The following is a 26,506-nucleotide window of genomic DNA, read 5'->3' as shown; positions in this document are numbered from 1 at the left end:
TTGCAGTGTCTCATGCTCTGCCAGCCAGGAGAGGCACCAGAAGCTGGGAGGGAGCGTGGCCAGGGCAGCTGACCCGAGCTGGCCAAAGGGATATTCCATACCACAGGGCGTCATGGCCAGTATATAAACTGGGGGGAGCTGGCTGGGAGGTGCCCAGGGCTGCTCGGGGACAGGCTGAGCATCTGCCAGCAGTGGGTGAGCAATTGCTTTGTGCAGCACTTGTCTTTCTTGAGCTTTATTTCTTTGTCTCTTAACTTTCCAATACAAAAATATCATCATTTTTATCATTTTTATCATTATTAGTAGCAGTAGCATAAAATTTATTTTATTTATTTATTTATTTATTTATTTATTTATTTATTTATTTATTTATTTATTTATTTATTACTACTACTGTTATACTTTGTTTCAGTTATGAGGCTGTTCTTATCTCCATCTGTGTTTTTTACCTTTCTTTCTGGTTGTCCTCCCCATCCCATCAAGGGAAGGGAGGGAGGGAGCAGCTCTGTGGTACCTGGTTGTGATCTGGAGCTAAACCACAACTCCAGGGACCATGCAAGCCACACTAAATGGGTTTCAGGAACCTCTCCTTGGGTTAGTCAGTGGAGCTGCTCTTTTTTCCTCCAGAGAAATGCTCTGCTGCCTTCCACCCACCCAGCTGTCCTCCTTGCTCCTCTGGTTCTGGCAGCTTTCTGTCCTTGACATGCTGCCCCTCCTTAGCCTGGTTGTCTCAACACCACATTTCTTAAAATGCTGCTGGGCTGCATTTGAGTCCCAGGTTGGCAGCTGTGCTCCTGCCAAGAGCTTTACTTGTGCTCTTGATCCCTTTCAGATGTAACAGGACATGAGCACGGGACTAAAATGGGAGAATTTATTGAACTTGTGGTCAGGAGATGTTTGTGCTTCATTTCTGGTGGCTTGGGAAGTAATTGTGATTATTGTACATCATTAGAGATTCTATCTCTGTCTGGCTTCCAAGTTGTTTTGATCAGATGACCTCCAGAGTTCACTCCCATCTGAAACTGTCCTGCAATTTATACAGCTATTTAAACAGTACAGATAAGGAGCAGATGGTGCTGTAAAAGGGCTGGTGAGCATAGCTCAGAATTCAGAAACAAAAGGAGATTCATGGCTAAAAAATAGAGAGGAGTCCAGTGGGTATCTCTCTTTTGCAACTCCACGTATTTGCATAGGCTGGTATTCAAATATTGGCTGGTCTTGACAATCCACTAATTGATAGATCACAGAAATAAAGGTCTGGCATGTATTTTTTTATGAATGTTGTTTAAAATTCTTAGTTTTAACTCTCTTAAAAAGAGAGCTAGACATGAAATGTTTACTGCTAAGGCTACACAAGTGGCAGGGAGATCAGATTATAATAGAAGGATTAACTCATAGATTTTTCCATCTCTGATAGGTTATTAACACACTTGTATTCATTATACCCTTTTGAGAACAGCTCAGTAACAGCAGGGTGATGCCAGCTGTTCACCAAAATAAAACTTCCTGCAACAATAGGTTTTATTAGAGATGCATTTGTATATATTAATTTTGCAGATGACTTGTTACTTACTGAATCATTGAACTTTCATTCCTCATATAACTAAGCATTTGTGTTGCTACTGCAAGCATCCACACAAGTACAAACACCATTGCTCAGCTGTAATGATTTGTGCCCTCCCCAAGTGTTTATTCTGCAGCTGCTGATTTGTGCTCCACTGTGCTTTAACTCCTGGTGCAGTGTTGGGGTGTTTTTCCTTGAAGTAGAAGAAGAATCTTATGCTTTTGGAACAATAAATGGTCTTAAGTGCTACCAATACCTGCTTGAAAGTCAGATCAGCACAGGAATTAGTGCTTGTTTTATATCTTGTCATTTCAATCTTAGTTACCTGAAGCTGTCAATATTTTCAGAAGGCAGAGACTGAAAATTTTGCTCTTTTGCCTTGTATGCTAATAACTGTACTTCTAAGTTACAGCATCCCAGATCACCTGGGGTTTTTTTAATCCAGGATCCTCTTTGCAAGTTATTCCAGCCACCATCATCCTTGGGAGTTTGTGAGAGTGCTGGCCCCAAGCCATGCCTGCTCCATGCAGTGAGAGTCACTTTTGGGGCCACGATGGTTGCTGCAATAAAGATGCAAGTGTGGATGACATCTGGTGTTGTGGTGCTGTGAGGTCCCCAGGAGGAGGAGGTGAGAGATGAGAATGGACTCCATGTTCTCACAAGGCTGATTTATTATGATATGATATTGAAATGATACATTAAAACTATACTAAACTATAGAGAAAAGAATACACCAGAGCTAGAAAGGAATGAATAATAAAACTGACCATAGAGTTTGACACAGCTGATGGTGTTTGGTCATTAAGTAAAATCAATTCACATGGAACCAGCCCAAGATGCACCAGTGGGTGAGGTACCTCCAGACCACATTCCAAGCAATCAGATCATTATTGTTTACATTTCTTTTCTGGGGCTTCTCAGGAGAAAAATCATGGGGAAGGGATTTTTCAGAAAATATCACAGTGACAACCTGGTCCAAGCTGTGCAGTATAACCTTCATATTTTGGTTCCTGTGGCACAGAGGTCCTTCTGCACTGCTGGGTGCACTCACCACTTGGGGCCAAAACCTCTTCCAGTTCTGGGGATTGTTTTAGTCCAAAACTGGGGATTTTGTTTTGTTTTGTTTTGTTTTTCCTGGGGATTGTTTTGTTGGTCCAGAAGCTTCTGCCAGCCCACATTGCTGTGCCTGCTCCCAGGTGCATTGCTTCTGAACCCCTTGTATTTGCTTGGCTCACAGGGTCTGTGCTCCTCCTGTTCTTCCTCCCTGCTTCTCGAGCAGATTTATTTACCCTCTGTCATGTTTTTCACTCATCAAGTCTGTCCTGTAGGGTTATTTAAGGGTGGATGTCTTCTCTTACCTTATAGCTCCTATTGAGTGCTGGTGATTGCACTACAAAAATAGAAACCAGTGATTTATGTTCATTCCTGGTAATAAATGACCTTGGGACCAGGTCTCTCAGGACCTCAACTGTAAATAATTAAGCTTTACCTCTGTGGAACCCTCACTCAACCCAGGCTGGTTTTAGCTGTACTTTTCTAACAGTTACCTTTTAATTTTCTTTCCCAGGCACTGTGGTCATGTAGCATGGTCAAAAAAAAGCCAAAAATTAAAAGCTATGCACACCTTGTTTTTATGTGCATGAGATAATAAACGCTGTGCAGTCAAAAACCCAAAAGCTGATGCAACTGCAGAGCAGCCATGTGTAAATTCCAACTGGCCTAGCAATTCCAAACAGGAACAGGCTCTCAAGCTCATTGATTCTCTGGATTTTTTTCTTTTTTTCAAGATTATCAAGCTATGAGTTTTGGGCATCTGACTTTTGTTCTTGACCAATCTGATATTGTTGATTTGAGTTTTTTTTTTTTTTTTTACTTCATATCCAAATAAAAGGGAGTATAAAGGAAACAGGGGAAGAGATATTTTATCAATATTAGCTGATAAAGTCGATGATAGTAAATTTCTGAAAAGATTAAATATCCTTTCTAACTTTTAATTTTTTTTTTTTAATTTGACCAATTCAAAAAGTGCCAGTTGTCTGTCATGGTTTGGGCCTTTTAGCCAGGAAAGGCTAATTTATATTCTGGGCATTCTGAGTAGATTGTTCTGTGAACAGCAATTCTCAAATAAAAATGTGATATTTAGTCCTGCGAGCATATTGTGGTGAAGTGAATTGTTGAATGAGGCATTTGGAAGTGAGTGTTAAAGATTACAAAAATATCCAGTTACTGCACATCCAAATATTACTTTTTCTTCTGAGAATCACCTTGATTTTCAGGGCATAGGATTTTCCAAATTCAGTATTTAAAGGAGACTAAGGGAAGCTGGGCAATTGGCTGCTCTGTGGTTCCTTCAACCCCTCCCCGTGAAAATATCTGCAACAAAGAGGGAAAAAAAAAAAAAAAAAAAGGGAAATTGGAAAACTGTAGCTTTTGTTTGGAGGGAGACTGGTCTGCATGTCATGATGCTCTTTTAGAGGTTTCTTTCCCTTCCAATCCATGCTGTGAGTTTATCTCATGGTTGACTTGTACTAATTATCTGTGCTCAGTAACTTTTTCAGTGTCCAGGAAGTCCCATACTGAATACACTGTTGTGATTTTATCCCTTCCACCTCTCTTCCAAATAATTCTTAAAAGCAATTTCCATTGTCTGACAGGGCTCTGTCTCCTGCAAACCCCATGGATTTCTTTTTCTGCTTTTGTAATTTGATTTTAAATGTATTCCTGTTGATCCAAATACTCCCTGTATTAGCAATCCCTATTCAAGTGTCTGTTTTTTATGTGCAACAAGATGGGGATTAAAATTCATCAGGGATCTAAAAAAAAGCAGAAATGAAAAATAAAATGGAAGCAAGGTTTTCTTCCTATCCTTATTCCTGTGTTTGTGAGAGAACAGCACAGCTGACTCGAATCTGTGGGATGTGGACAGTAGGCAAAATATATTGTGGAGATACAGTTCCCTCTGGATAATTCAAAAATACACAAAATAATCATTATGCTGCACACAATTTCCTTTGTTACTCTTTTGGCTTGAAAGATATCCCACATTCCTCAGGTTTTGTGCAATCTTTTTTTCTTCTTCCATAAATCTGGAGCTGTGGATGCTTCCTCCCTCCTCTGCTGTACTTGACTCCTGGGGAGGAGGGGAGGTCCAAATGCCATTTCTGAGTAACAAACCCTCTTGTGTTCAGGCCAACAGCGTGAGTCAGGAGTGAGAGAGTTCTTCCACTCCTTGCCTCTGCTCAGACAGGTTTGGAAATCTCTGGAAAAGCATTTGTGGTCAGTTTGGCAGTAGTTTTTACACTGCCTGTGGCCAGTCTTCTGCATCTTGTGTATTATCCTCTTGGATAATATCCCCCTGGAGTGCACTAAAACACGAGGAGAGGAACACTAGATAAGAACAACCTACTATTAGGGAAATGCAAATTACATGACATCACAGTTTGCACATTTCCATTCCAGGAGCAATCCAAGAGGGTATCACCTCCATCATTAGAGAAGTTTCACTAATTTATGTACTCAGGACAATTTGCAGTGATTAAAGTCTTGTTTGGTAACCACTGGAAGGAAGTGCCACCTTCTGCAGCTCTTTGTGTTAATATTTCATTACTGGGAACCAGGGTGCTGTGCAATATATGCCCCAAATTTTGCAGGAGAATCATTGCTGCCACTCTTTCGTGCTACCTGAGCACTTTGTCCTTCTTGTCACCTGTGGTATTTTTCACAAGGGTTCCAGGATGAGGGAAGAGACGAGAAAGTTGACTCCATGTTTCAGAAGGCTTGATTTATTATTATATGATAAATATTATATTAAAACTATACTAAAAGAATAGAAGAAAAGATTTCACTAGAAAGTTAAGCTAAGAATAGAAAAAGATGAAAACAAAGTTTTCTCTCAAACTGAAACTGGCCAGACAGGTGAACTGTGATTGGCCCGTAATTAGAAACAACTTGATGAGGCCAATCACAGATTCCCCCTGTTGCATTCTACAACAGCAAATAAGAATTGTTTACAGTTTGTTCCTGAAGCTTCTCAGCTTCTCAAAAAGAGAAAAATCCTAAAGAAAGGATTTTTCATAAAACATGTCAGTGGCAGTCACCTGCCAGAGCTGTCTGATCACTGTGCTCGGGCTGCAATGCCCCTTCTGCTCACAACTGAAAGGAAAGGAGATGTTCACAACTGAAAGGAAAGGGGATGTTTAGCATCTCTGGAGCTTCCAAGCACCAAGCCTGAGCAAGAGAGGGAGACCATGCTGTTGGTGGTGGTGCAGCCTTGGAAAGCAGCACCTCTGCCTCTGATGTGAAACCACGCAGTGCCAGGGAGGGGAAAGCCCTGAGCACACTGAGAAGAAGCCATCTGCTAAATAATGCTAAAATTTGGCAGGAGGGAACTACACAAGGAGCCCCTGGTGCTCACCAATTGATTTGGGCAGCGGGAAAAATGTTAGGACATCTGCTGGGATTTCCCTGCTTGTAGAGTGATGGATCCCCTCCCTCACAAAAATCCATGGTTTTCTAATGTGTTTCAAGCAGAAGCACTCAAATCATCTGGGAGCTTTTAGGAAAAGAGCTCCACATGCCCTTCACTGGGGAGAGAGTCAATGAGGAAGGGCTACAGGGCTGGACCTGTTTTGTTTGGGTTTGGTTTTTTTGATTGGTTGTTAAGATTTTCAAGAGGTGCTGCTCCAGCAGTAAAACTGGAAATCTTGTGTTTAGGAGGATGGTTTTGTAGCAGGAAAAGGGCTGAATCCAATGGCTTCCTTGCTCTCTGATTTCTGTAAGTCTTGACCCACCAATGTGATTAGAGCTGTGATCGTATTTCATATTTAGTTCAGAGAAAGCAGATGGGAATATCTCCTGTTAGCATCACCTGAGAGCCTGGCACTGGCTGAGATGTTCCTGTGCTTTAAAGAACTGACTCACAAAGCTGGATAATGCCAAAGGAAGCAAATTTTTTTGGATGTGTAGTTTGCCCAAATGTCACCTTCGGTGCTCTGTGCTGCAGCTGTGCTGTTTTCCCTTCAACAAAGGGCATGAAGGTGCCTTGGCCAGCCTGACTAGATATTAATTGTGCAGATGCCTTTGGGGAGAAGCACTGACCTCGTGCACGGGCAGGGAATGATTTGGTGACTCCCACCGTGCCATGCCATATCCCTGTTTGTGGCTTGGCTCCCTCCAGCCCTCCTGTGTGGCTGAGGAGGAAACAGCCAGAGCATCCCTGGAGCAGGTGAAACAGCCCATGGGGCTTTTCCAGGAGGAGGGGGCTCAGTGTGACCCAGAGCCAGGCCAACACATGGGGGCAGTCTGGGTGTCAGAACCCAGAGCATTGCTCTGGCTGCCCTGGAGGACTCCAGACCCTGGCAGGGGGCTCAGAGACCTTGGCACGGAGTCAAACACACCTGTGCCTTTGATTTTAACCCATGGAAACAATTCCCAGCTTTGTGTGAAGAGTTACAAGCCACAGGAGTTTGAGTAGAATGATGGTTAATTTGTCACAGGGTGAAAAAGTAGAATTTTGGGATTTCAGAATGGGGGTTCAAGAGGCAAGATGGAGGAATCTGGGTGTGCCCTGTCCTCCTTCTTCTTCTTCTTGCCCTCCCTCTTCTGCTGTGATGGTGGCACTTCTGGATTGGTTTAGGGTAGAGACAGACTCTCCAACACAGGTGATAGGGATTGGGAAATTATTGTGAATAAAGTACAGGTAGTTCTTAGTGTAAAAAGCCAACACCACCCTGAGGGCGGTCAGTGTGCCACAAACCAACCTGCCAGACAGATCTCAGCAGGTCAGAGAAAGAATTTAATGGATAAGAGAAAATAAACAACCTTGAAAACCACAGCTGGGGAACCCTGACTTCTTCTTTGACCATGGGGCAGGGAAAAAAACTCTTTAATACCTCGGGAACCATTCCAACCACAGAAACCTGAGATCTGGGCACTGCTAAAGCTCACTGTGGATGGAGAAAGGTGGGACATCTGACAACCTTCCAGCTATCCTGCTAGAATACCTTATCTGTGTCCTGGATCTTATTTGGGCCATAACCCCAGCTGCTGCAAGGTGCAGCTTGCTCCTCTTCCCTGGATTTCACACTGGCATCTACAAAGAAGTTGGGATTTCTATGTCAATGGTTTTGCAACCATGGAAAGCCAGTAAGAGGATTTACTCAGCCAATTAGAGCAGTAATTCCTTCTGCCATTTCACCTAAACTGTCTGTGAATGAGTTTTCAGAAAGCTTAATGCAATAGCTGGGAAATGAAAATTGCCACCACCAAAAAAACCCAAAAAACAAACAAAAAAAACCCCTACCTCTAATTCTTTTGGTGTCTCTGTTGGGAAAGGCAATATTTATAATTGACAGTGTTAATTTTCTAAGTGATCATCCAACCCAGTCTGACCAGAGATGAAGGACAGTCATAGGGTGGATGGCAAGCTGAGCCCCCATCCTAAAGACTTGGTTCAATGTCAGGAACTATTTTTGAGTCTACACTTGAATTATTTTTTTCTTGAATAACTTTATTTTTTTTTCCATACAGTCTGCTGTAAATGTGCATGGAAAAAAAAAAAAGAAAAGGAGGAGAAAAGCATAAGGCTGCATTAAACAATATGAGGAAAGAGTAGAGGTTATGCAAAGTTCAAGAAGCAAAGGGATATGGCTTAGAAAAACACTGAGATAATGAAAGATAATATATAGATGAAGTAACTGCAATATTGTTCCCCCTGAAACTTGCCTCGTGGGCTCCTGAGGGAAAATAGTAGTTGACATCTGCTTACTTTGGATTGCCTAGCTGGAAAAACACATGAGATGATACACAGGAGACAATGTCCTTGTGGGCCCATTGCAGTGCTGATGTGAGTGAGAAGGTCTAGGAGAGGGGGGAGGTAGCACAAGCCAAATATTCTTGATCGAAGAAGACAGAGAAATAGGATATTTTTATAAGCTTGGTTTAACATTGATTTCATGCACGTTGTTACATTTTTTTCCCCCTAAAATGAAGAATCTAATGTAGTTTTTGGGTGTGTTGTGGATAGAAGCAGTGTCAGGTGAGTTGAAACTGCAACGTGGATTTAGATTATTTATTGAGATGAACCTTAGATTTAGATTATTTATTGAGAAGAAACCCAGGGCCTCATTAGCTTTTTTCAGAATGAGGCTAATGAGACCCTGGGTTTCCCCAGGCTGGGTTGATAGCCTCCCTTATTGGAGGCCCAAGGAAGAGCTTGGGAAGCAGTACTTTTTGGGAATTACCTCGGCACAGTTGCTCCTGCCTTAAGGTTGTGAGATGACTTCCTTCCTTTTCAGCCCCATTTCTGTGATTGTTTTGGAAACTGTTTCAAAAAACACTGAGTTTTGGGGAAGCACCTATGAACAGGCAATTGCTTTGTCCTGAATAACTTCCCAATAATTTGGTCCAAGCTCTTTTTTTACCCTGAGTCTGTCACAGGCATGACTTACTTCAACAGCAAGTTTCTTGAAAGCATAGAAATCTAAGTATTTATGTCAGCATGCTCCTTAATTCTTTATATATTTCATGTCTAAAATGTGAATATACTTGAGCTTCTTTAGCAATTTTTGAACACCATGGAATTCAGAACAGTGCATGCTTAACATTTGAAACATTGTATGAAGATATCTGAAAGCTTTATTTTTGCACAAGGGCTTCTTTAAAAGCCTTGGGTTTATTCTTTAGCCTTATTTTTTTTTTTCTTTCAGTTGCTTCTCACAGTAACATAAAGGCAAATGTAATGGAAACAAGTACTAAGTTCTGGGAAGGGCAACTAGAAAAAGGATAAGTAGAGAAAAAGAAAGTTCTGCTTTTCACAGGACTTCAGAAGTCTTTGGGAGCTTGCTAGAAGTGCTGGCTCTGGCCCAATGTGCTTTTATTGGCATACATGAACAAATTACCCAGGGCACAGCTATTTTTCTTACTGTAGTAAAAACAGGGACACTGAATAGAGGCTTTGTGCAGGACAAATATTTTTCCTTTGAAACTGGCTACGAGTTTAAAGTTTATCTAGTGTGCCTTCTGGAAAAGGGAAAAATACACTTCTTAATCTCACAGAATATAAAATATATTCTTGTTCAGGCAGCCCAGAGATCTAAAAGCAAAATTTACTCATTGGTGAGGAGCTGGGATAGTTTTATTATAAGCAGCATCATTTCTTAGTTGCCTAGAATGTGGGATGAAGCTCTGTTTATATTATTTGTAGCTGTGTCCCCCAAAAATTTTCCATGGATCCCTTCCCTCTAGGATCTCTCAGGGCTCTGATGTTTTCTGGCCACATGGGTGTAGCCAGGAGGATAAGGGTGTTATGGAAAATAGTTTTTAAGATAAGATTCATTGCTCTAAGGACTGCACCCATGGGTAATTCTTCTAATTCCAGTTGGAGCTGTAGCTCCCTGTGCTGCTGTGTCATTGCTCTTCAAAACCTGGCAGCATCCTGGAGCAGCAGGGTCTCAGGTTAATTAAAAGGTTGATTGTTATTAATTTGATATTTATATTATTATTTTTTTTATTATATTAGTAATAAAAGTTAATTATTTAACCTTTCTGAGGCTCATAGGAGGGTAAGATTTTAGATGACTGCTTCTTAAATAATGTGTAAAATCACAAGAATCACATCTAGAACAATTTTTTTTTTGAGGTTGGAAGTGAATGGAGCAGTCAAACTTCCCCAGGCTCTCCTGCCATTCCTCCAGCAAGGAAAGGATCAAAAGGCATTACCCCATATGGATTTTAGCTCCTTCCCTTTCTCCTTCCCACCCACACTTACTTCACATACATTTATTCCTAATAAAAGCAATTGCAGAACAATAAATTCATGTTCAGAAAGATTTTTGATTATTTTCCTCCTTCAAAACCTGTGGGAGCTTTCCAAAAAGTGTAGCTCCACTGAGGCTTCCTGGAGACAAGGTATCTTGGGCTTCTGTCCCACACTATCTGACATTAGTTTGGAGAAAATTTGACATTAAAAATGCCTCAGCATTTTGGTAAATTTGACATTAAAAAATGCCTCAGTTGAATGAATGAACAAATTGCAATAAAATACCTGTTGTAGCACTTCAGAATCCATTTCTAGTGAGAGTTTGTTAAATTTGGCTTGGTAACCATCAATGACAAATTCCTGGGGAAAATTTCCTCATGAAATTCAAACTCATTTAAGGTAATTGCAGCAAAAATCATTTTGTGGTGATTATTTTTTATAAAGGTTTCTAATTTTGCCATTCTTAATCACTGGATGTTTGCTGGCAACCAAATATGTGATTGTAAAGGCATTAAAATTTTAGAAAGTATAGATACTTTTGCTTCTGGAAGTCAAGCCTGTAAACTTGCCAAGCTGGGCATTCACAGCAGAGCCTGCTTTTGAAAATGTGAATCTGTGAATTGAGTTGGAAAATAATCATATTTATGCACTCATTCAGGTAATTTAAAACAAAACCTGAAAAATATGACATTTGCTGAATATATGTACCTGGAATGGAAATACACCTAGAGGAAGGGCTTGGCCCAGATTAATGGATGAGAAAATTGTACAGCAAAACATAAATGATTGCAACTAGAAAACCAGAGGCATGGAACACCAAAAGTTGAAATCCTATTTCCTTCCCACAAATTGTGGGATCTGCTATTGTTCAGCCTATTTTCATCCAGGAAACAATTGCTGAGTTACATAAGTGCACTGTAAATACTGTGCAGGGTGTGACTTCAGTCAGCTGTGACCTCAGTGCAGGCAGTTCTTTTACACTTGACTCACTTTCTGCTGAATAATTGCAGTCCCTGATGTGGACAAAGGCACAAGACAGTGCTTTTAGTTTACTTGCTGAATTATTTACTTGCTGAATATATTGGATTTTTTGGGGTGTTTTTTTGGGTTATGTGTGCGTTAACACAAACAAAAAAGTCAATGCTCAAATTTTCAGGTGTCCCCAACAAACCTCTCCAGCTGATGCTGGTGATGCCTTGAGAAGGCTGAGCTAGAAGAGAGACCAGACAGAGTCCCAGAATAAAGCAGGAATTTATTCCAAGGATCTCCTCCATGGATCCACCTTGGGCAGCACCAGAGCCCAGCCAGGGCTGCCCCCAAGATGACCCAAAATGGCCCCAAAATGAACCCAAGATGACCCAAAATGGCCCCAAAATGAACCCAAGATGACCCAAGATGGCCCCAAAATGCCCGGCCGGGCACGGGGTCTCTCCCTGGGATCAGCTCTGCTCCATTCCCACCTTGCAGTTCATTGTCCCAGCCCAGCTTTAGCCCAGGCACTCCCACCCTGCTTGTTTTTCTCTCTCCAGCCCACGGGGTTTGTGCTCCTGGGCTGGGATTGGGATCATTTGTCCTTGGTGCCCAGCTGGAGCAGGAATTGTTTTGTCTCCCTGCTCTGTGCACAGAGCTCACCATCCCATAATGTGAAGCCCAGACCCACACACTAAAGCAGCACAGAATGTGAAAAATATAAAATCTAAACCTGAGGCATCACTGGGGTGCAGGTGAGTTATTTCAAGTCTGAAAGTGCTGAGAGCTGCCCAGACCACAGTCAAGGTCATGCACCCACTGCAGTCAAATGCCTGTTTTTAACCTCAGGTGAGGGGGAGTTGTCCTTGAAGTTTATTGTTTCAGATTCATGCTTCAGAAGGAAAAACCATCAAGGAAATGCTGCATGTTAGAGGCTGTTTGACTTCACTCTTCTGTGCAAGCAAACAAGTCACACAGCTCTTCTCAGGTCTCTACTTTATTCTGCTGTGGAGTAGGAAATGATTTTGGGTTTCCTGGTTGGTAGCAAGGAGTTATTTCAAGCAGAAGGGATAAAAACAAAAAGTAATATTCCCTTGAAAAATATTCTCCCAGTGCAAATTTTTGAGTGAAAACAAAATAATTGTGTTTTTTCACTGCATTAAATTAAATATCTCAGTTGGTCTGGTGATGGTGTTATGGGTTCTTTTTTTTCATAGATGGGAAAATTGAACAAATTTGTTGTTTGTAAAACTCAGTGGCTGCTGCTGCTAGTGTTAAAAATAGCTTACAGTGCAACTTATCCTCCAATTTTATTTAAAAATTAAATCGGCTAATTAAATAAAAATTAAAATGCTTTCCTTGTCTTTTCTCTCTTCTGCCTCATTTCCAGAGTCTCTATGGACTTGTTACCATGCGGACACTATTAGGGGAATATTTTAAATTAATTCTGAGAATATGAGTACTCTGCTGGCTTTTCTGGCATTAAAAAATGTTTAATCCCCAAAACTTTTGTTGGTGTTGTTTGGTTTAGATTGTGTTACCTAAAGTCATGAGGATTTGCATATCAGTCTTGTGAAACCTTGTTTGCCCATTATTTGAGTCAGGGAAGTTTGAAGAGTTAGTCAGCATCATTAGAATAGTATGTGCTTATTTATTAAGTTTTAAAATGAAAATTTGGATTTGCTATTGAGTTCCACCGTGAGCTTACCCTTATGCTCAGCATTGCTGATTTGTTGTGGTCTGATCAATAACTTTTTAACTTTTCAGTTGTACCTATTTGTTCACCTTTATTAAACAGAGCCTTTTCTCTTTTCACTGCATGCAAACTGCCTTTTAATTTTTTTTTGGGGTACAATATAGAAAATCTAAATCTTCCAGTAAGACTTGGAGCATGAACCCTTGCCACAGTAAAGTTTGAGGCCTTCCAGATTTATGTTAGTTTGCATTCAGAGCACTTTACTGGTGAAAGAGCTGAAGATTCAATAAACAAAGCTAAATCACCAAGGAATGCCATCAGTGGGTGGTCCATCCACAGTGGTTTGGAGCCTGAGTGTTCGAGGTCATCAGGAAGCCAGTGGATGTTCCTCCTACTCAACTCTGTCTTGTTCAATCCAGAATTTTAAATTGCTCCAGACACAGAAATTGGTTTTCTATGGGAATAACCAATGGACTTCAATAACTTCACCAAAACTGAAGAAAAGAAAATTGTGAGAACAAAAATTAAATCTTGCCACATTTCTTTTTAATCAAATTAGAGAGGTATTGAAGAGTGCTCCTGCCTTTTCTTCCCCTCCTCCTCCTTCATGTGAATTTTTACAGTCTGGTTGGAGTATGTCATTATCAGGTTTCAGTTCAGCTTTTGTTATGAACTGCACCACGCCAGGTTTAATATTGCCATGGCACAGTTATTAACTGGCTAATAAATGTGACTAGGTGGTTAAACCAGTTTCATTTGGGCAACTTGCAGCAGCTTTTTAACTTTTTTAACTTTTTAACTGTTGGAAGTTCTTTCATTTTTTGGCCAGAATTAGAGGAAAACTATCTAAAACATCACCTAAAGGCATTATCTTATTAACCTTTATATACTTTAGAAGATTTTAGAAGTTTCCATTTCTAAAGTGGTGGCTTTAAAGTTGGCTGTATACTGCAAACTGACTTTCAAAGTAGTGTCTGAAGTGCCATCTTTTGAAATCTAATGATCTCATTTGAAGTGTGATGTATCAAAGAATAAAAGGAAATAAGAAAAAAAAAAAAATAGGGAGTATAAAGAAGGGAGATACAGCTGTGGCTTCTGTGCTGGGTCAGCAGAAATCACCAGTCAGCAGTTTTTTTGTTTTATTAAAAGAATTAAAATTTAACAAAAAGAAACCCCCAAAACACCAAAAAAACCCAACCAAACAAAGAAAAATGCAAAAAACAACAGCAACAAAAACCCTACAAAAAATTGCAAGCAACAAACCCACCAAAAACTCAAACCAGGACAAGTTTTTGTACATCTCTCTTCAAGTGAAGATACTGAGTGTGTTGTTGTAGGCACATTGGAATTGGGTTTTATGAATAAAAATGTTGTCTTTTGTCAGCTCACTGCTTTACCTGGCAAAGACTCACCAAATACACTGATTTTTATGGTACAATAAATTCCCTTTTTTCTACTTTCCTCTACAAATTCCTTCATATGCCATAAACCCCTTCCTCTTTGGACTGCTCTGTATATGTGGAAGTTTTTTTGTTTGGATATTTTTTTTATCCTTTCTTTTTTCTTTTATACAAGATATTCCAGCTGTGGTGATACATTCTGCAAGGACTGCATAATGATCTTGATCTTGGTAATTAATAGTCACATTGCTTTAGATGAGGTGGTTAATTCTCTAATTAAAAATAGCAGTGAGTGGTGCCTTCAGTGCTTGGCATATTTATTAATGTTCCTTTGTTGCAATGGGGATTTTAAGTCTTTGAAGCTTTTGTGTCTGTAAAGCTGTTTTATTTTCTTTCAGTATGGTTAATTATAAATCATGGCCCAGGCCTGAGTGAAAGGGATGGAAATACCTATTACTAAAACAGGTTCTTATTCTGCCATGCCAGAATAAGAACCTGTTTTCAAGCAGGGTCTTTATGAGTGAGGCAATAATAAGGGCAAAGTCTAGGAACATGGTCTGAGCTTTATTCAGTCAGTTCTTCCTGTTGCTCTTCGTATTTCTCCCCTCCCACAAAATAAAAGATAGCCACCCTAATTGTATTGTTAGAATATTTCTTTAACTGGGAAATATCATAGTAGGAAAAAGAAGAGTTCCAGGGCTTTTTTTTTTAAATCTTGTTTTATCTAATTACTATTTTTTTTTCTTTCTTAATTTTTTTTTTAATTATGTTTATCTTAGATTTCCAATGGAAACCTTCTATTTTAGGTAGCAATTCTGTTCTGAAGACAGGCCTTTATCTACTTTGGTTTATAATTATGATCACAAATTTTCCCTAATAAATTTATCCTCTCCCTCCTGCTGAAAGGAACGCTGCTGATGAATTTAGGATACTCCTCCTTGCTGAGGGACTCAGGGAAGAGTGTTAGATTTCAGAAAGTGTCAGTGGAAGTCAAAGCACTTTCTGAAGCTGGCAAAGGCAGCACTGATGGAGCTTGTCTGCTGCACTGCCCTGTGGAAAGGATGTGGATGCATTGACAATTCCCCCCTGGGCACTCTGTGTGCCCTGTCCCTGTCCCCTGCCTGGACACAGTGGTGGCTTTTGTCTGTCACTGTCTTTAGGTGCTTGAAATGCTTCTGCCCTGTGACCCCTGACCCAACAGGTCAGGAATATTCTGGGGTGGAGTTCAGCTTTCAATTAGGAGCAAAATTCAGGCAGGAGAGGGAGACTCATCCAGTCCTTTCCTCCCCACCTCCAGTTTTCTTTAGCAGGAACCCCAGTTAGTTAACACTGCATCCAGCACTAAAACCTAAAACCAGGATCAGAGAAGAGCAGATTTGCATGAGCTGAAGTGCAGTGTAGTTAGTGCTAAGGGTCATGCTGAATGCAGGCAGGTCCTGAAGGAAAAAGCTTTTCCCAAATTATTTTATCAACATATTTCTTGGTGCTTGGACACAGGAGTGAATACTGGAGTATATACATCTCAGAGAGCTTCAAAAATAAATATAAATACAGTGGATTGAGAGAGGCAAAGGGGACAAGAGTCCCAGTGCTGGGGATTCAAGTTAATTTGGGTTCAAACTCTAGCCCTTGAAGGGCCTGGCTTTCAATTTTCTGCATTGTTTTTTTTGCTGTCATCTTTTCTACCAGCGTTTGGATGCTCCAACCTGCTGAACAGGAAACTGAAAACATTACAGAGCAGAGCTGCTGCCAGCTCAACCAAAGGCAGATTTTTCTCAGAGAAATTCTGGTATCAGTGCACTGAGGCTGGAAAATCCCCAGGGATCATTTCAGAAGGATCACTTACTCATGCACTCATGAGCATTTTGGGGTTTATCTCCAGGCAAGATGTCCAACCAGCAGCAGAACTCGTGTTTGCTCTTGGCTGTGCTCTGAAGTCCCAAAGCAAAGGGCAGCAGCCACATTTCAGCTGGCTCCACAGGATGTACTTCTGCCAGGAGTTTCCCTTTTGTAAAATCTGTGGCTGGAGTGAAGATACAAACAGGAGAGTAATGGCTCAGAGCAGCAGGGCAGACACCAGGAGATGCTGTTTGAAAATTTAGCACCAGTGGGGAAAGTTGTGTGTGGGTGAGCAGAATGAGGTTTGAGAAGAAGCAGATGAAAAATGGCAAGTCACACAGCAAGCTAAACAGTTTCTGTACATTCTGCAGGTCAGCAGGGCTGAATGCTGGGGGACAGCAATGAGAGGCATTTTTCCTGAATGCACAGTGAGCCCTGAGTACATTGGTTGTTTTTTTTTTTTTTAATTTTTTTCCTGTTGTTTTTTTCTTCCGTAATTCTTTTGAAAGGGGAAGGGTGGAGAGAGAGAGTGTCCTTATCTGACATTGCTGCACTCACCAGGGAATAGTGCTGCCTTGTAATGTCCACTGCTTTCTCTTTAGGCTGGAGTTACAGCCTGTGCTCTGCCTGGGGAGAATTTTGGGGGGTTTGGGCCACACATGATAATAATAACATTTTCTTAATCAGTGGACAATAATCATTGCAGCCATTATTGGCTTCCCTGTGCATCCTTTTCTCCTTAGCCCTTCCCCCTCCATAATTTCTAAAATATCCACATCATTCAGCTGTTTCCCTTTTGGTTTCCATATGATGTTGTGATCTGCCTCTGGGTGGGACTGATGGCTTCAGGATGAGTGGAGAGCAGCACCAGGCTCTAGAATATCTAATTTGCTCTAATGATGCAGCTCTGCCTTTCTGGGAAAGGTGGTTTGGGTCGTTTTTTTTCAAAATAACCTTGGGGATTTTGTAACTTTCAAACTGCTGTTAGGAAATGACATGGCAGGACATGTGAGCTGCTGATGTGCCACAAAAATTGCATTTTTTTCTCGAGGCTGTTGTGCTACAAGATGGGGAAGACAAAGAGTAATTTTTTAAAAAATAAAACAGTGTTCATGACTGTTATGTTGTACACTGGCATGATTCTCCCCATGCTTGGGATTACCACCTGTAACTGCTGAACAAAAGAACAAAAGCCTCAAAAATGGTTTCTCTGCCATGAAGGCTGGACCTTTGTCATTTACAGAGCTCCTGACCATCAATATCCCTTCAAAAATAAAGCTGATGGCAGCAGGGAAGTCCTAGGTGGATTTTTTTGTGTTGTTGTTGAGAGAATTTTGTGGTTTGTTTTTTTTTTTTTTTTTTTTTGTGTTTGTTTTTTTTTTGAGAGAGAATTTTGTGGGTTTTTTTTTTTCAAAATGAAAAATTCATAAATATTTTAAACTTATTTTAATTATATATTATTTTAATATACTGAAGGATAAATACCATGATATTTCCTTTATTATTATTTTATCATTTTTCCTATTATTCTTTTCTTCTTGAAATCTTACTTAGCTTTCCTGGTTTAAAATATTTCTTTTTCAGAGCAGGCATGAGTTGGGTGAATTTTTGGCAGGATCCAGAGATGTGACCATTTTTGGTCATATTCACAATTAAACTGTTGATACTTCAGGCCTAATTGAAGAGGGATTTACAGTTAATTGTGAAGGATGTTTATTTTAAAGTCTGGGACAGCACTGGAGGTTGCTGTGAACTGCTGGGCTGGGGTGAAAGGGAAGATTAAAGAGGAAGTGGAGTTTATTAATAAACTCCTGGTTGACAATGGCCTTGCAGTGTGCAGGGGGTGACTTTTGCTACAGGACTGACTGCTCATAAGAGATCAAAGAGCCTTTGAGATGAGAAACACAGCAGAGAAAGATGAACAAGGCAATAATAAAGCCCTGCACATACTGTTACCCTTTTGTGGTTTTTTTACTTTCTTCATCATACACTTAATTTAAAAAAAAATTATTTTTTTAAAATGAAACATTTAGATTGAATGAGATCCAATTGTGTGATAATTTTGGGGAGTCACGAGTAGCTTTTTGATGCTGTTATAAATATTTGAACTAATTATAAATGATTATAGTGAAGGGTTTGTTTGTATTCCCATTCTGGAGGTTTCTTGAACCAAGTGGCAGAAGCATTGCAGGAAATTCCAGGAGCATTGGAAGTGTCATGTCAAGGCAGATGTGCTGGCATTTCAAAAGCACTGGAAAATTGCATGAGGGACAGGAAATATTGTTGGTTTTATTCAACTGTCTGATAGCAAGTGGTGTTTTGTTTGCATATCAGCTAAAGGTGACTGAAATTTTTGTGTTTGCTTGGCAGAAGAAGCTGCTTGGGTTTTTTTTTTTTTATTTTAATAGTCAATTTTTTGACGTCAGATTTTCAGTATCTCTTCACTCAAAACATAATTTCTGTATTTAAGTGGTGTTGTGCCTTACAGTGGGCAAGAATTTAGTCATGAGGGATGGTTTCTTTCCCCAGTGTGCAAATCTGCTGCTCAGCTTTCTTGCTGCTTTCAAACTCAGCGTGTCATGCTGACTTCAAAGGCTTGAAATTCTAATATATTACATCCTGATATATTACATTCCTTCTGCTTAAAATATCTGCTTCACCACCTCCATAAAACGGAGTGAATACAAATACAAACCAAGTATTTGTCAGATTAAGATGTCAGAGCAGTGGAATTATTCTGAGAGAGTTTTAAACCAAGGGGTTTTTTCACCCCAGATCTCACTTTAAGACAGATAGTTGAAGAATTTCTTACAAATAGGCCTATGAAAAAGACCACAAATCAAAAAAGATTATGAAAACCAGAATTATTCAATAAGTACTGTCTTAAACAATGTGTGGATGGGAAGTAAAGTGGGGATACCAAGCAGCAGAGGGGATAATTTGTGTGTTTTGGATGTGGTGTCTCTGTGGAAGCTAATCACAGGGGAAACTGCTAAGCAGGCAGCAAATTGAGCATGGCTGCAGATGATGATGAGAATTTATAGCTGATAGGAAGTGGTGGAGAGCTCAGAGGCAGACTGGGCTGGAGAGGAGCACTCTGAGCCAGGCATGGAGCAGGGAGTGCACAGTGAGCTGGCAAATTCTGCTGAGAAAATGAACAGTTGTATCCTTTCAAGGCACGGGATGATTTCAGGGTGCTTCCCAAAGGTTGTGATTTCTAATGAATTGAGCAGCACTCAACATGGGTAGTAATTTATTGGAGACAGCTCTTAAGGACTGCACTCCATAAAAAGTCTTAGAGCAGCCAAACAGGCCACCAGCTTGGATATGAGGTGTATTTGAGGGGCAAAATGTGCTTGTGGCACTATTATTATTATTATTATTATTATATTATTATTATTATTATTATTATTATTATTATTATTATTATATTATTATTATTATTAATAATAATAATAATAATAATAATAATAATAATAATAATTTAATTTTATATCAAATCTTAGCTCTTTACAGAACTAAGAGGTTCTGTAAGGAGCTAAGATTCGAAAAAAAAATTTAATAATATTAATAATAACAATAAAAATAACAACAATAATAATATATAGTAACGATATATAATATATATAATTATTATATTGTTATATAATAATATATATATAGATATCTATATATATATGTGTATATATATATATATATCTATATATATATATATATATCTATATATATATATATATAAATTATATATATATTTTGGCTTTATAAATATATATAAAGCCAAATTAGCAAGTATATACCTACTAAAAGCAACACTGCTCTTGCAGATGATTTCACTTGGAGTGTCAAACACACCTCAAATACAAGTACATCATTTCACTTGGCATGTCCAATACACCACCAAATACACTGTTCTAGTTGGTTTTGCTCACTGCATCCAGGGTTTGTTCCTCAGAAATGTATAAAAACTCTGCCCTCAGCACCAAAAACCACCAAAGCTTGTTTTCCTCTTGAACTGACTGATGGGTTTAGAGCTCAGCACAGATTTTGGTTGGCTTTTTGCATGGAAGAAGGAATATCAGAATACATGTGGGCAGTCAGTGGGTCCTGGCAGGTCAAAGAGCTGCTGCTTCTTTGCAGAACAAGAGGAGAACAGTTGTGGTGGGGCAGGGAGATGGATTGGGGCCTCAGAAGAGAAGGCAGCTCTAGTGCAAACAGAGCAGGCTGTGCTTACTTTGGAAACAGAGATTTTGTAGGCACAAATTTCATCTGATACACTTCTGACTGCTCTGCAGTGTGACTGAAATGTAGAGAAATATTCAAATTTATATTATTCATATATCTATGTAAATGAAAGAGTGTTTGTCCGTGGTAAATTTCAACATGAAAGGGTTGTGAAAGTCACTTTCCAGAGCTAGTTTTAACTTCAATGGACGTGTTATACAAGGGAGAATTTTTTAAACTGTTTTATCATGGCCTGTTCAGCACTGCTTTTATAGGAAAGGTTTCATTTGGCACGCCAAACTTGCAGGATGTTGAGTGCTGCTTAACAAAAAAAGGAAAAAAAAAAAGAGTTTTCTTAAGGACTAAAATAGCTAACCAAGTTTCCTTTTGTGCTAACAATTGTGTTTTAATTTGATAATGCATCTTTCTAACAATTCAGCTGATATGTTTCATAGAATGTGTATCAAAAGGTCATTTCAAGAGTTGCATTTGAAAGAAACGAATTGAGGGCTGAAATCAAGCATGCTTGAGCAATAAAGTTACCATTTGGAACATCTTGTTCACTCTTGCAGTAGATCTTGTTCTTTGTTTAGTGAGCCTTTTATTTCTACAGCTATTCCTAAAGACCATTGTATCAAAAATAATAGCTTTGTTCACAAAATTATAAATTATTTGAAGCTGTAACTATCAAATTGCTACTGGGAGAAGTCCCATTGTGGGTCTTTGGGGCATCACTGGGGTGCAGTTACCAACAACTGAACTTGTTGATGCCATTTTGTTCCATTTCAGCCATCATTTCCTCAGTAGGTTTGTATTACACCTGTGTTCAGCCTTCACCTTTTAGGAGCCTTCAGTTCATGTGCTGTTTTTCCTTTTCCCAGGTGGTTTCTCCCAGTGAGTGGCAGTGAGAATGAATGGACACATATCAAACACCCCTCCCGGTGGATATGGAAGTTACTTCCCTCAAATGAAGTAAGGTTTGCCTTTGACTTGCCTTTTATGGACAAAATAGTGTTGTGCCTCCTTCTTTAGGCTTTCATTTCAGAGCTGTAATTGGTAGGTCCCACTGGAATGATAAAAAGGCTTTTTTTGTAGAAGAAATAACTGTGGAACCAGAGTGACAGATTTTTTTGTGTGCATGTAAGGGAAAACTGTTGCATGGACTCATCTGGAAGAGCAAAATAAATTGCAGTAGCCATAACATCCTTATTATGTTACTCAGAGAGGCCTTTGTGTGCCTGAGATGTTTAAGGTTAGCTCTGAGTGAATGCATTTTTATGCATAAAAGATGAGGCTGCCTCTCCCATCTGTGAGAACAGACTGTTTCCCAGGAAAGAGAGCTGAGCAACTGCTACCTGAAAGTGTTACCTTGCCTGAGATGAGAGGGTGATCCCTGCATCAGGGGCATGGCACTGACTCACTCACTGCACTAATGAGAATTTGCCCATCTGATGCCAGGGAACAAGCATTCCTGTATGGAGCAGGATATCTGGGGTGTCTTTTGCTTCTCATTAAAGTGAACTCATATATCACTCATTTTTGAAACACTTGCAGTCATATTGCCTTTATATTTGTGTCAGACAATCAGAGTCATTTTAAGTTTTTCATTGAAAGCTGTTCAACACTTGTGCATGCAGGGAAAAAAACCCCAAATCTTACCCAGTTCTTTGGCATAGTCATTATTATTATTATTGTTATTATTATCATTATTATAATTGTGCTGTGAAGTCTGTTGCTGGAGTTAAGGTGTTGTTTATTTGGATCCCACACTCCAGTTGTGCACAATGTTGTATTAATGCAACAAAAGAGAGCTCAGAAGGGCCTGCAGCCCAAGTGAAATGTTCTCCCTCATATTCATGCTGTGGAACAAATATCTGGTATCATTCCCTCTGTTACTAATGTTGTAGGTTTGTGTAGTAAGGGGAGGGGTTTTTTTTCAGTGCCTGTCAAATATATCTGTACAGAAAATAATCAGAAATGTTTTCTTCCAGTGGCTATGGCTCCCCAACGTTTGCTCAGGCAGAGAGGGAGCAGAATTCCAGAACAAGTGCAAAAGCTCTCTATGGTAAGGTGGCAAAAACTCTCTAAACTTCTGTGCTAAATTGCTGTTTAAATAGTGATTGTGATGTGGTGGTGGAAATATTTTACACATATTAATCTGAAAGTGTATGTACATACACATGGGTGTGTCTGTCAACTGAACTAAAAAAAAAAGTTGTTTTATTCCTACTAAAACTACCTAGAAAATGCTGTTTACTAAGCAGAGAGCTCCCACCTGCTCATTTTCCAGGCAGCATTCATCACAAAACTCAGAGTGATCCTGTAGCTAAGTTATGCACCAGAGAGAAGGCATTCAAGGGTTTAGCTGTGCTTAAACCCTTGTGGGGTTTTATTTCTCCTGTACCTCCCTCTGCCTCCCTAACTTCATCCCCTGCCAGCAGAAAAGGCACCTACAATATTCTTCTTTGACACCAGGATTTAATGGAAATTAGAGTTGGTGTGACAGATTTGGAGTCCTGCTTGGAGAGTGCTGTTTTCAGCAGGCTGTGTGACTGTCAGATGTGATGTTACAAACACCAACTACAAATGCTGTTTGTCTTGGCTGTACACACAACTCTGCAGCCTGACACCAAATCTCTGTGCAGGAGAAATGTAGTCAAGCTCCTTGCCAGCCAAACTGCACCATTTTCAGGTCATCCTGCTACATCCCCCTGATGGCTGTGCTGGTGGTGGAAACAGCAGCAGGGAGCTGTGAGAAGCTCTGCTTTGTGAGTCTGTGCCTGTTGCTAAATGCTCTTTTGAGCATCACTGTGACTGATGAGTCAAGGCTTCCCCTGAGAGCCTGGTGCTGTGCTGGACCCCTCAGACTTCAGCCAGCTCTCCCTCCATGCAGGTTAACCAGCTGGGTTGGTTAACCAGCTGCAGGTTAACCAGCTGGGTTGGTTAACCAGCTGCAGGTTAACCAGCTGGGTTGGTTAACCAGCTGCAGTTAACCAGCTGGGAGGCTCAAAGAGCAGTGCCTATAGCTGCAACATCCCAAGCAGTAATCTTCTCTCCCTCCTTTGTGGGGTGGAGTGGTGGCTGGGAGGGAGCTCAGAGCTGAGGGGAGTGATGCCAGCCTGCTTTAGGACCTTAGAATCATTTCAGGTTGCAAAAGACCTTCAAGATCATCGAGTCTGACTGTTAACCCAGTGCTGCCAAGCCCTCCTCTGATCCTTGTCCCTGAATGCCTCACAAACACATCTCAAACCTCCAGGGATCCTGACCCAGCCATTGCCCTGGGCAGCTCTTCCAGTGCTTCACATCCCTTTTGGTGAAAACTTTTTTCCTAATATTCAACCTAAACATTGAATCAAAGTTCAAATTTACTTTGTTTTAGTGCTATGCTACAAAAGCCAGTTTCTTGACATAGGGCTGAAGGCAGGAACTGAAACTGAGGAAAAGTCTGAGCTGATCATTTTAAAGAGTGATTTCTGCATCCTGCATGGCTTCACTCAGCAAACTGATTGCAAGTGTTGACAGAAATAGTGGGTGGCAACAGAAACCAGGAAGAGACATTGCAAAAAACTCTTAGCAGATTATTTCTTTATGAGAGTGTTGTGATTCCTTTTTCATTCAATGTCATCATCATAATTTTTCAGGAGTAAATGGTTTGAACAGCATGGCAGTATCAGTGTCTTAACTGTGTCCTTTAATCTTTGTGGGCTTTAAAATATCTCTGTGAGCCTTTTCATATCAAACATTTGGGATGGCCATGTGTCAGGAGAAGATGGGGACAAGTGAGAGAATTTGATGTGAATAATGGTATTTTTTTTACTCCCAAAGTACTTAACTGAATTCAGGCACTAAGGAAAATGCTGCCATGAAATTGCTGCATGGGGGCTCCTGTAAAGGGAATTGTTGTCCTTGGTTCACTTTTGTGGCTGGTAGATAAATCACAGAATGATAGTTGCAGTTGCCAGGAGCTGAATGAAGTAGAGGAATCAGTTATTTTGGAGCTCCAAGTGGATATGAATTGGCACAGCTTTTACAGTTTGCACATTTTACTACTTCTGCTCTGTTTTTTATACATAAAGAAGAAGGGTGTTGCTATCACCACATTTATGAGCTGGAGAAAATAAGGAAAACACCTAAAATCTTTCTCAAATTCAGGGCAATTTTTCAAATTTTTAGCAACAAAGTTACTATTCTGCTGCATCCCATGTGCCTCTTCTTCCTTTGGGATATTAAGTTTTTTGTGCATACTCTCCCAAATGGGCTGAAAAGCAACTCAGTGATATTGGAATTATTAAACAGGGTTGAAAATGCTCATTACAAAGTATTTTACTTATAATTAATAACTAACTAAATTTTTTTTGAGAATATTGAGACTGAAATCCTATAGAGCAGGAGGAAGCTGTCTCAGCTTCCTTTTTATATTTTGTTGTGTACATATATTTTAAATGTATGTGTACTATTTAGGTTAATACAGAAAGCTTGTGTGTTTAATAGGTTCACTTATGCTGGGAAAAATATATGTAATTATACTGTAAAAGTAAAATGGACTGTGGGTTTTTTTAGTTTTACTAAAATGTGACAGCATGAGGTCAGCAGGAGATTTTCCCTATTAAAATCTTCCTTTTCTTGGGAAACTTGAGAGTCAATTGGACTGAGCCACCTATCCCTGACTATCCAGTAAAATGGTGCCTGGGCCATTTAATTCTATATCAAGTGCCCACTTGATATTGAACTCAGTTTCTTCCACGCACTAAAGACTAAATAATAATAAAATATTATTACTATTATTACTGATGTTATTATTTTTAGTAAAGACTAAATAATAATAAAATCAGTAATAATACTACTAATAATAAGATGATGATGATGATTATTACTACTACTGCTATTATTACTATTACTCCTATTTATTTTTGCTTGTTCTTATAGGTGTGTATGTTTCTGTCCTGGCATATATGTTGGCATGTTTGTGTCCTGGCATGATGTTTATGTCTTTGATGCCATTGCTGAGGTGATTCATGAATATTCAGCCCTTCAGCCACCACACAGCACTGGCCAGGGTGCTGTGGGAAAGGAGATTGGTGTTACCAATTGTTGGTGTTCAGCTATTAATTATTGTTATTATTGGTGTTCAGCTCAAAGCCAGACCGGAGCCATCACTATCTCTAATGTGCCTGTCTGATAGCAAAAACTTCCTTGCAATTGCCTTTTTTCCTGTGTCAAACAATCCCTTTGTTTTCACTCATTTCCTTCCTGAAATGAGCTGTTTTCTATTTGCATGACAAATCTCCCTCTGAGGCAGGGAAGGTGCTCTCTGCACATTTTTATGGGGTTTGTTTCAACGTTTGCTTCCTGCTCTCTCCATCTGAGCTGGGTTTTGGCTTCTGCTGTCATCTGTTGTTCTAGCATTGGCTCCTCCATCTGTCCTGAGCAGTTCTGCCTGTGGGGAGAGGAGCAGCAGTCTCAGGGCTGTGCTGGGGCTTTGCCAGCCCCTGACACAGAGAGGAGCAGCATCATTCCTCAGCAGGGATGGACCAGGAGCTCACTCCAAATTGTCAGGTTATTGTACAGCCCAGAACTGAAAGATGTTGCTAAAATTGTCTTCTCACAGCACATTAGAACAGACTTAGTGTTTGTGCACTGAGTGTATACTCTGGTGGCTGTGATTTGGAGCTGGAAGTGAAATTGCCTGTGCTTTGTATTTGCAGGGACCATCGTGGCAGGGAGGAATGATGAATATGGCTCCCTGTTCTCAGAGGGCTAATTTATTACTTTATCATAATATATTATATTTGTACTAAACTATACTAAAGAATACAGAAAGGATACAGACAGAAGGCTAAAAAGATAATAATGAGAATTCCTGACTCTTTCCAGAGTCCTGACACAGCCTGGCTCTGATTGGCCATTGAGTGAAAACAACTCCCAGCAGAAATCCAATAATACAATCACCTGTGGGTGAACAACCTCCAAACACATTCCACATGGGCACAGCACAGGAGAAGCAAATGAGATAAGCATTGTTTTCCTTTTCTCTGAGGCCTCTCAGCTTCCCAGGAGAA

At 40.0% G+C, this 26,506-nt stretch overlaps 1 protein-coding gene across 4 annotated transcripts in view; it reads left to right on the top strand.

Moving 5' to 3' along the window:
* The window catches only part of EPS8 (epidermal growth factor receptor pathway substrate 8), a 130,121-nt gene that overhangs the window by 54,973 nt on the left and 48,642 nt on the right, over positions 1-26,506 (top strand). For all 4 annotated transcript variants that reach the window (XM_018919828.3, XM_009095155.4, XM_018919827.3 and 1 more), the window contains exons 3-4: positions 21,329-21,419; positions 22,439-22,512. In XM_018919828.3, coding sequence (XP_018775373.1) covers positions 21,358-21,419; positions 22,439-22,512 — 136 coding nt within the window. In that variant the 5' untranslated portion in view covers positions 21,329-21,357. The remainder of the gene's footprint in view (positions 1-21,328; positions 21,420-22,438; positions 22,513-26,506) is intronic.

This window comes from Serinus canaria, chromosome 1A (assembly GCF_022539315.1).
Source record: "Serinus canaria isolate serCan28SL12 chromosome 1A, serCan2020, whole genome shotgun sequence".
NCBI lineage: Eukaryota > Metazoa > Chordata > Aves > Passeriformes > Fringillidae > Serinus > Serinus canaria.
Note: the sequence above shows the minus strand (reverse complement) of the source record. Positions and strands in the feature narration are given on the sequence as shown.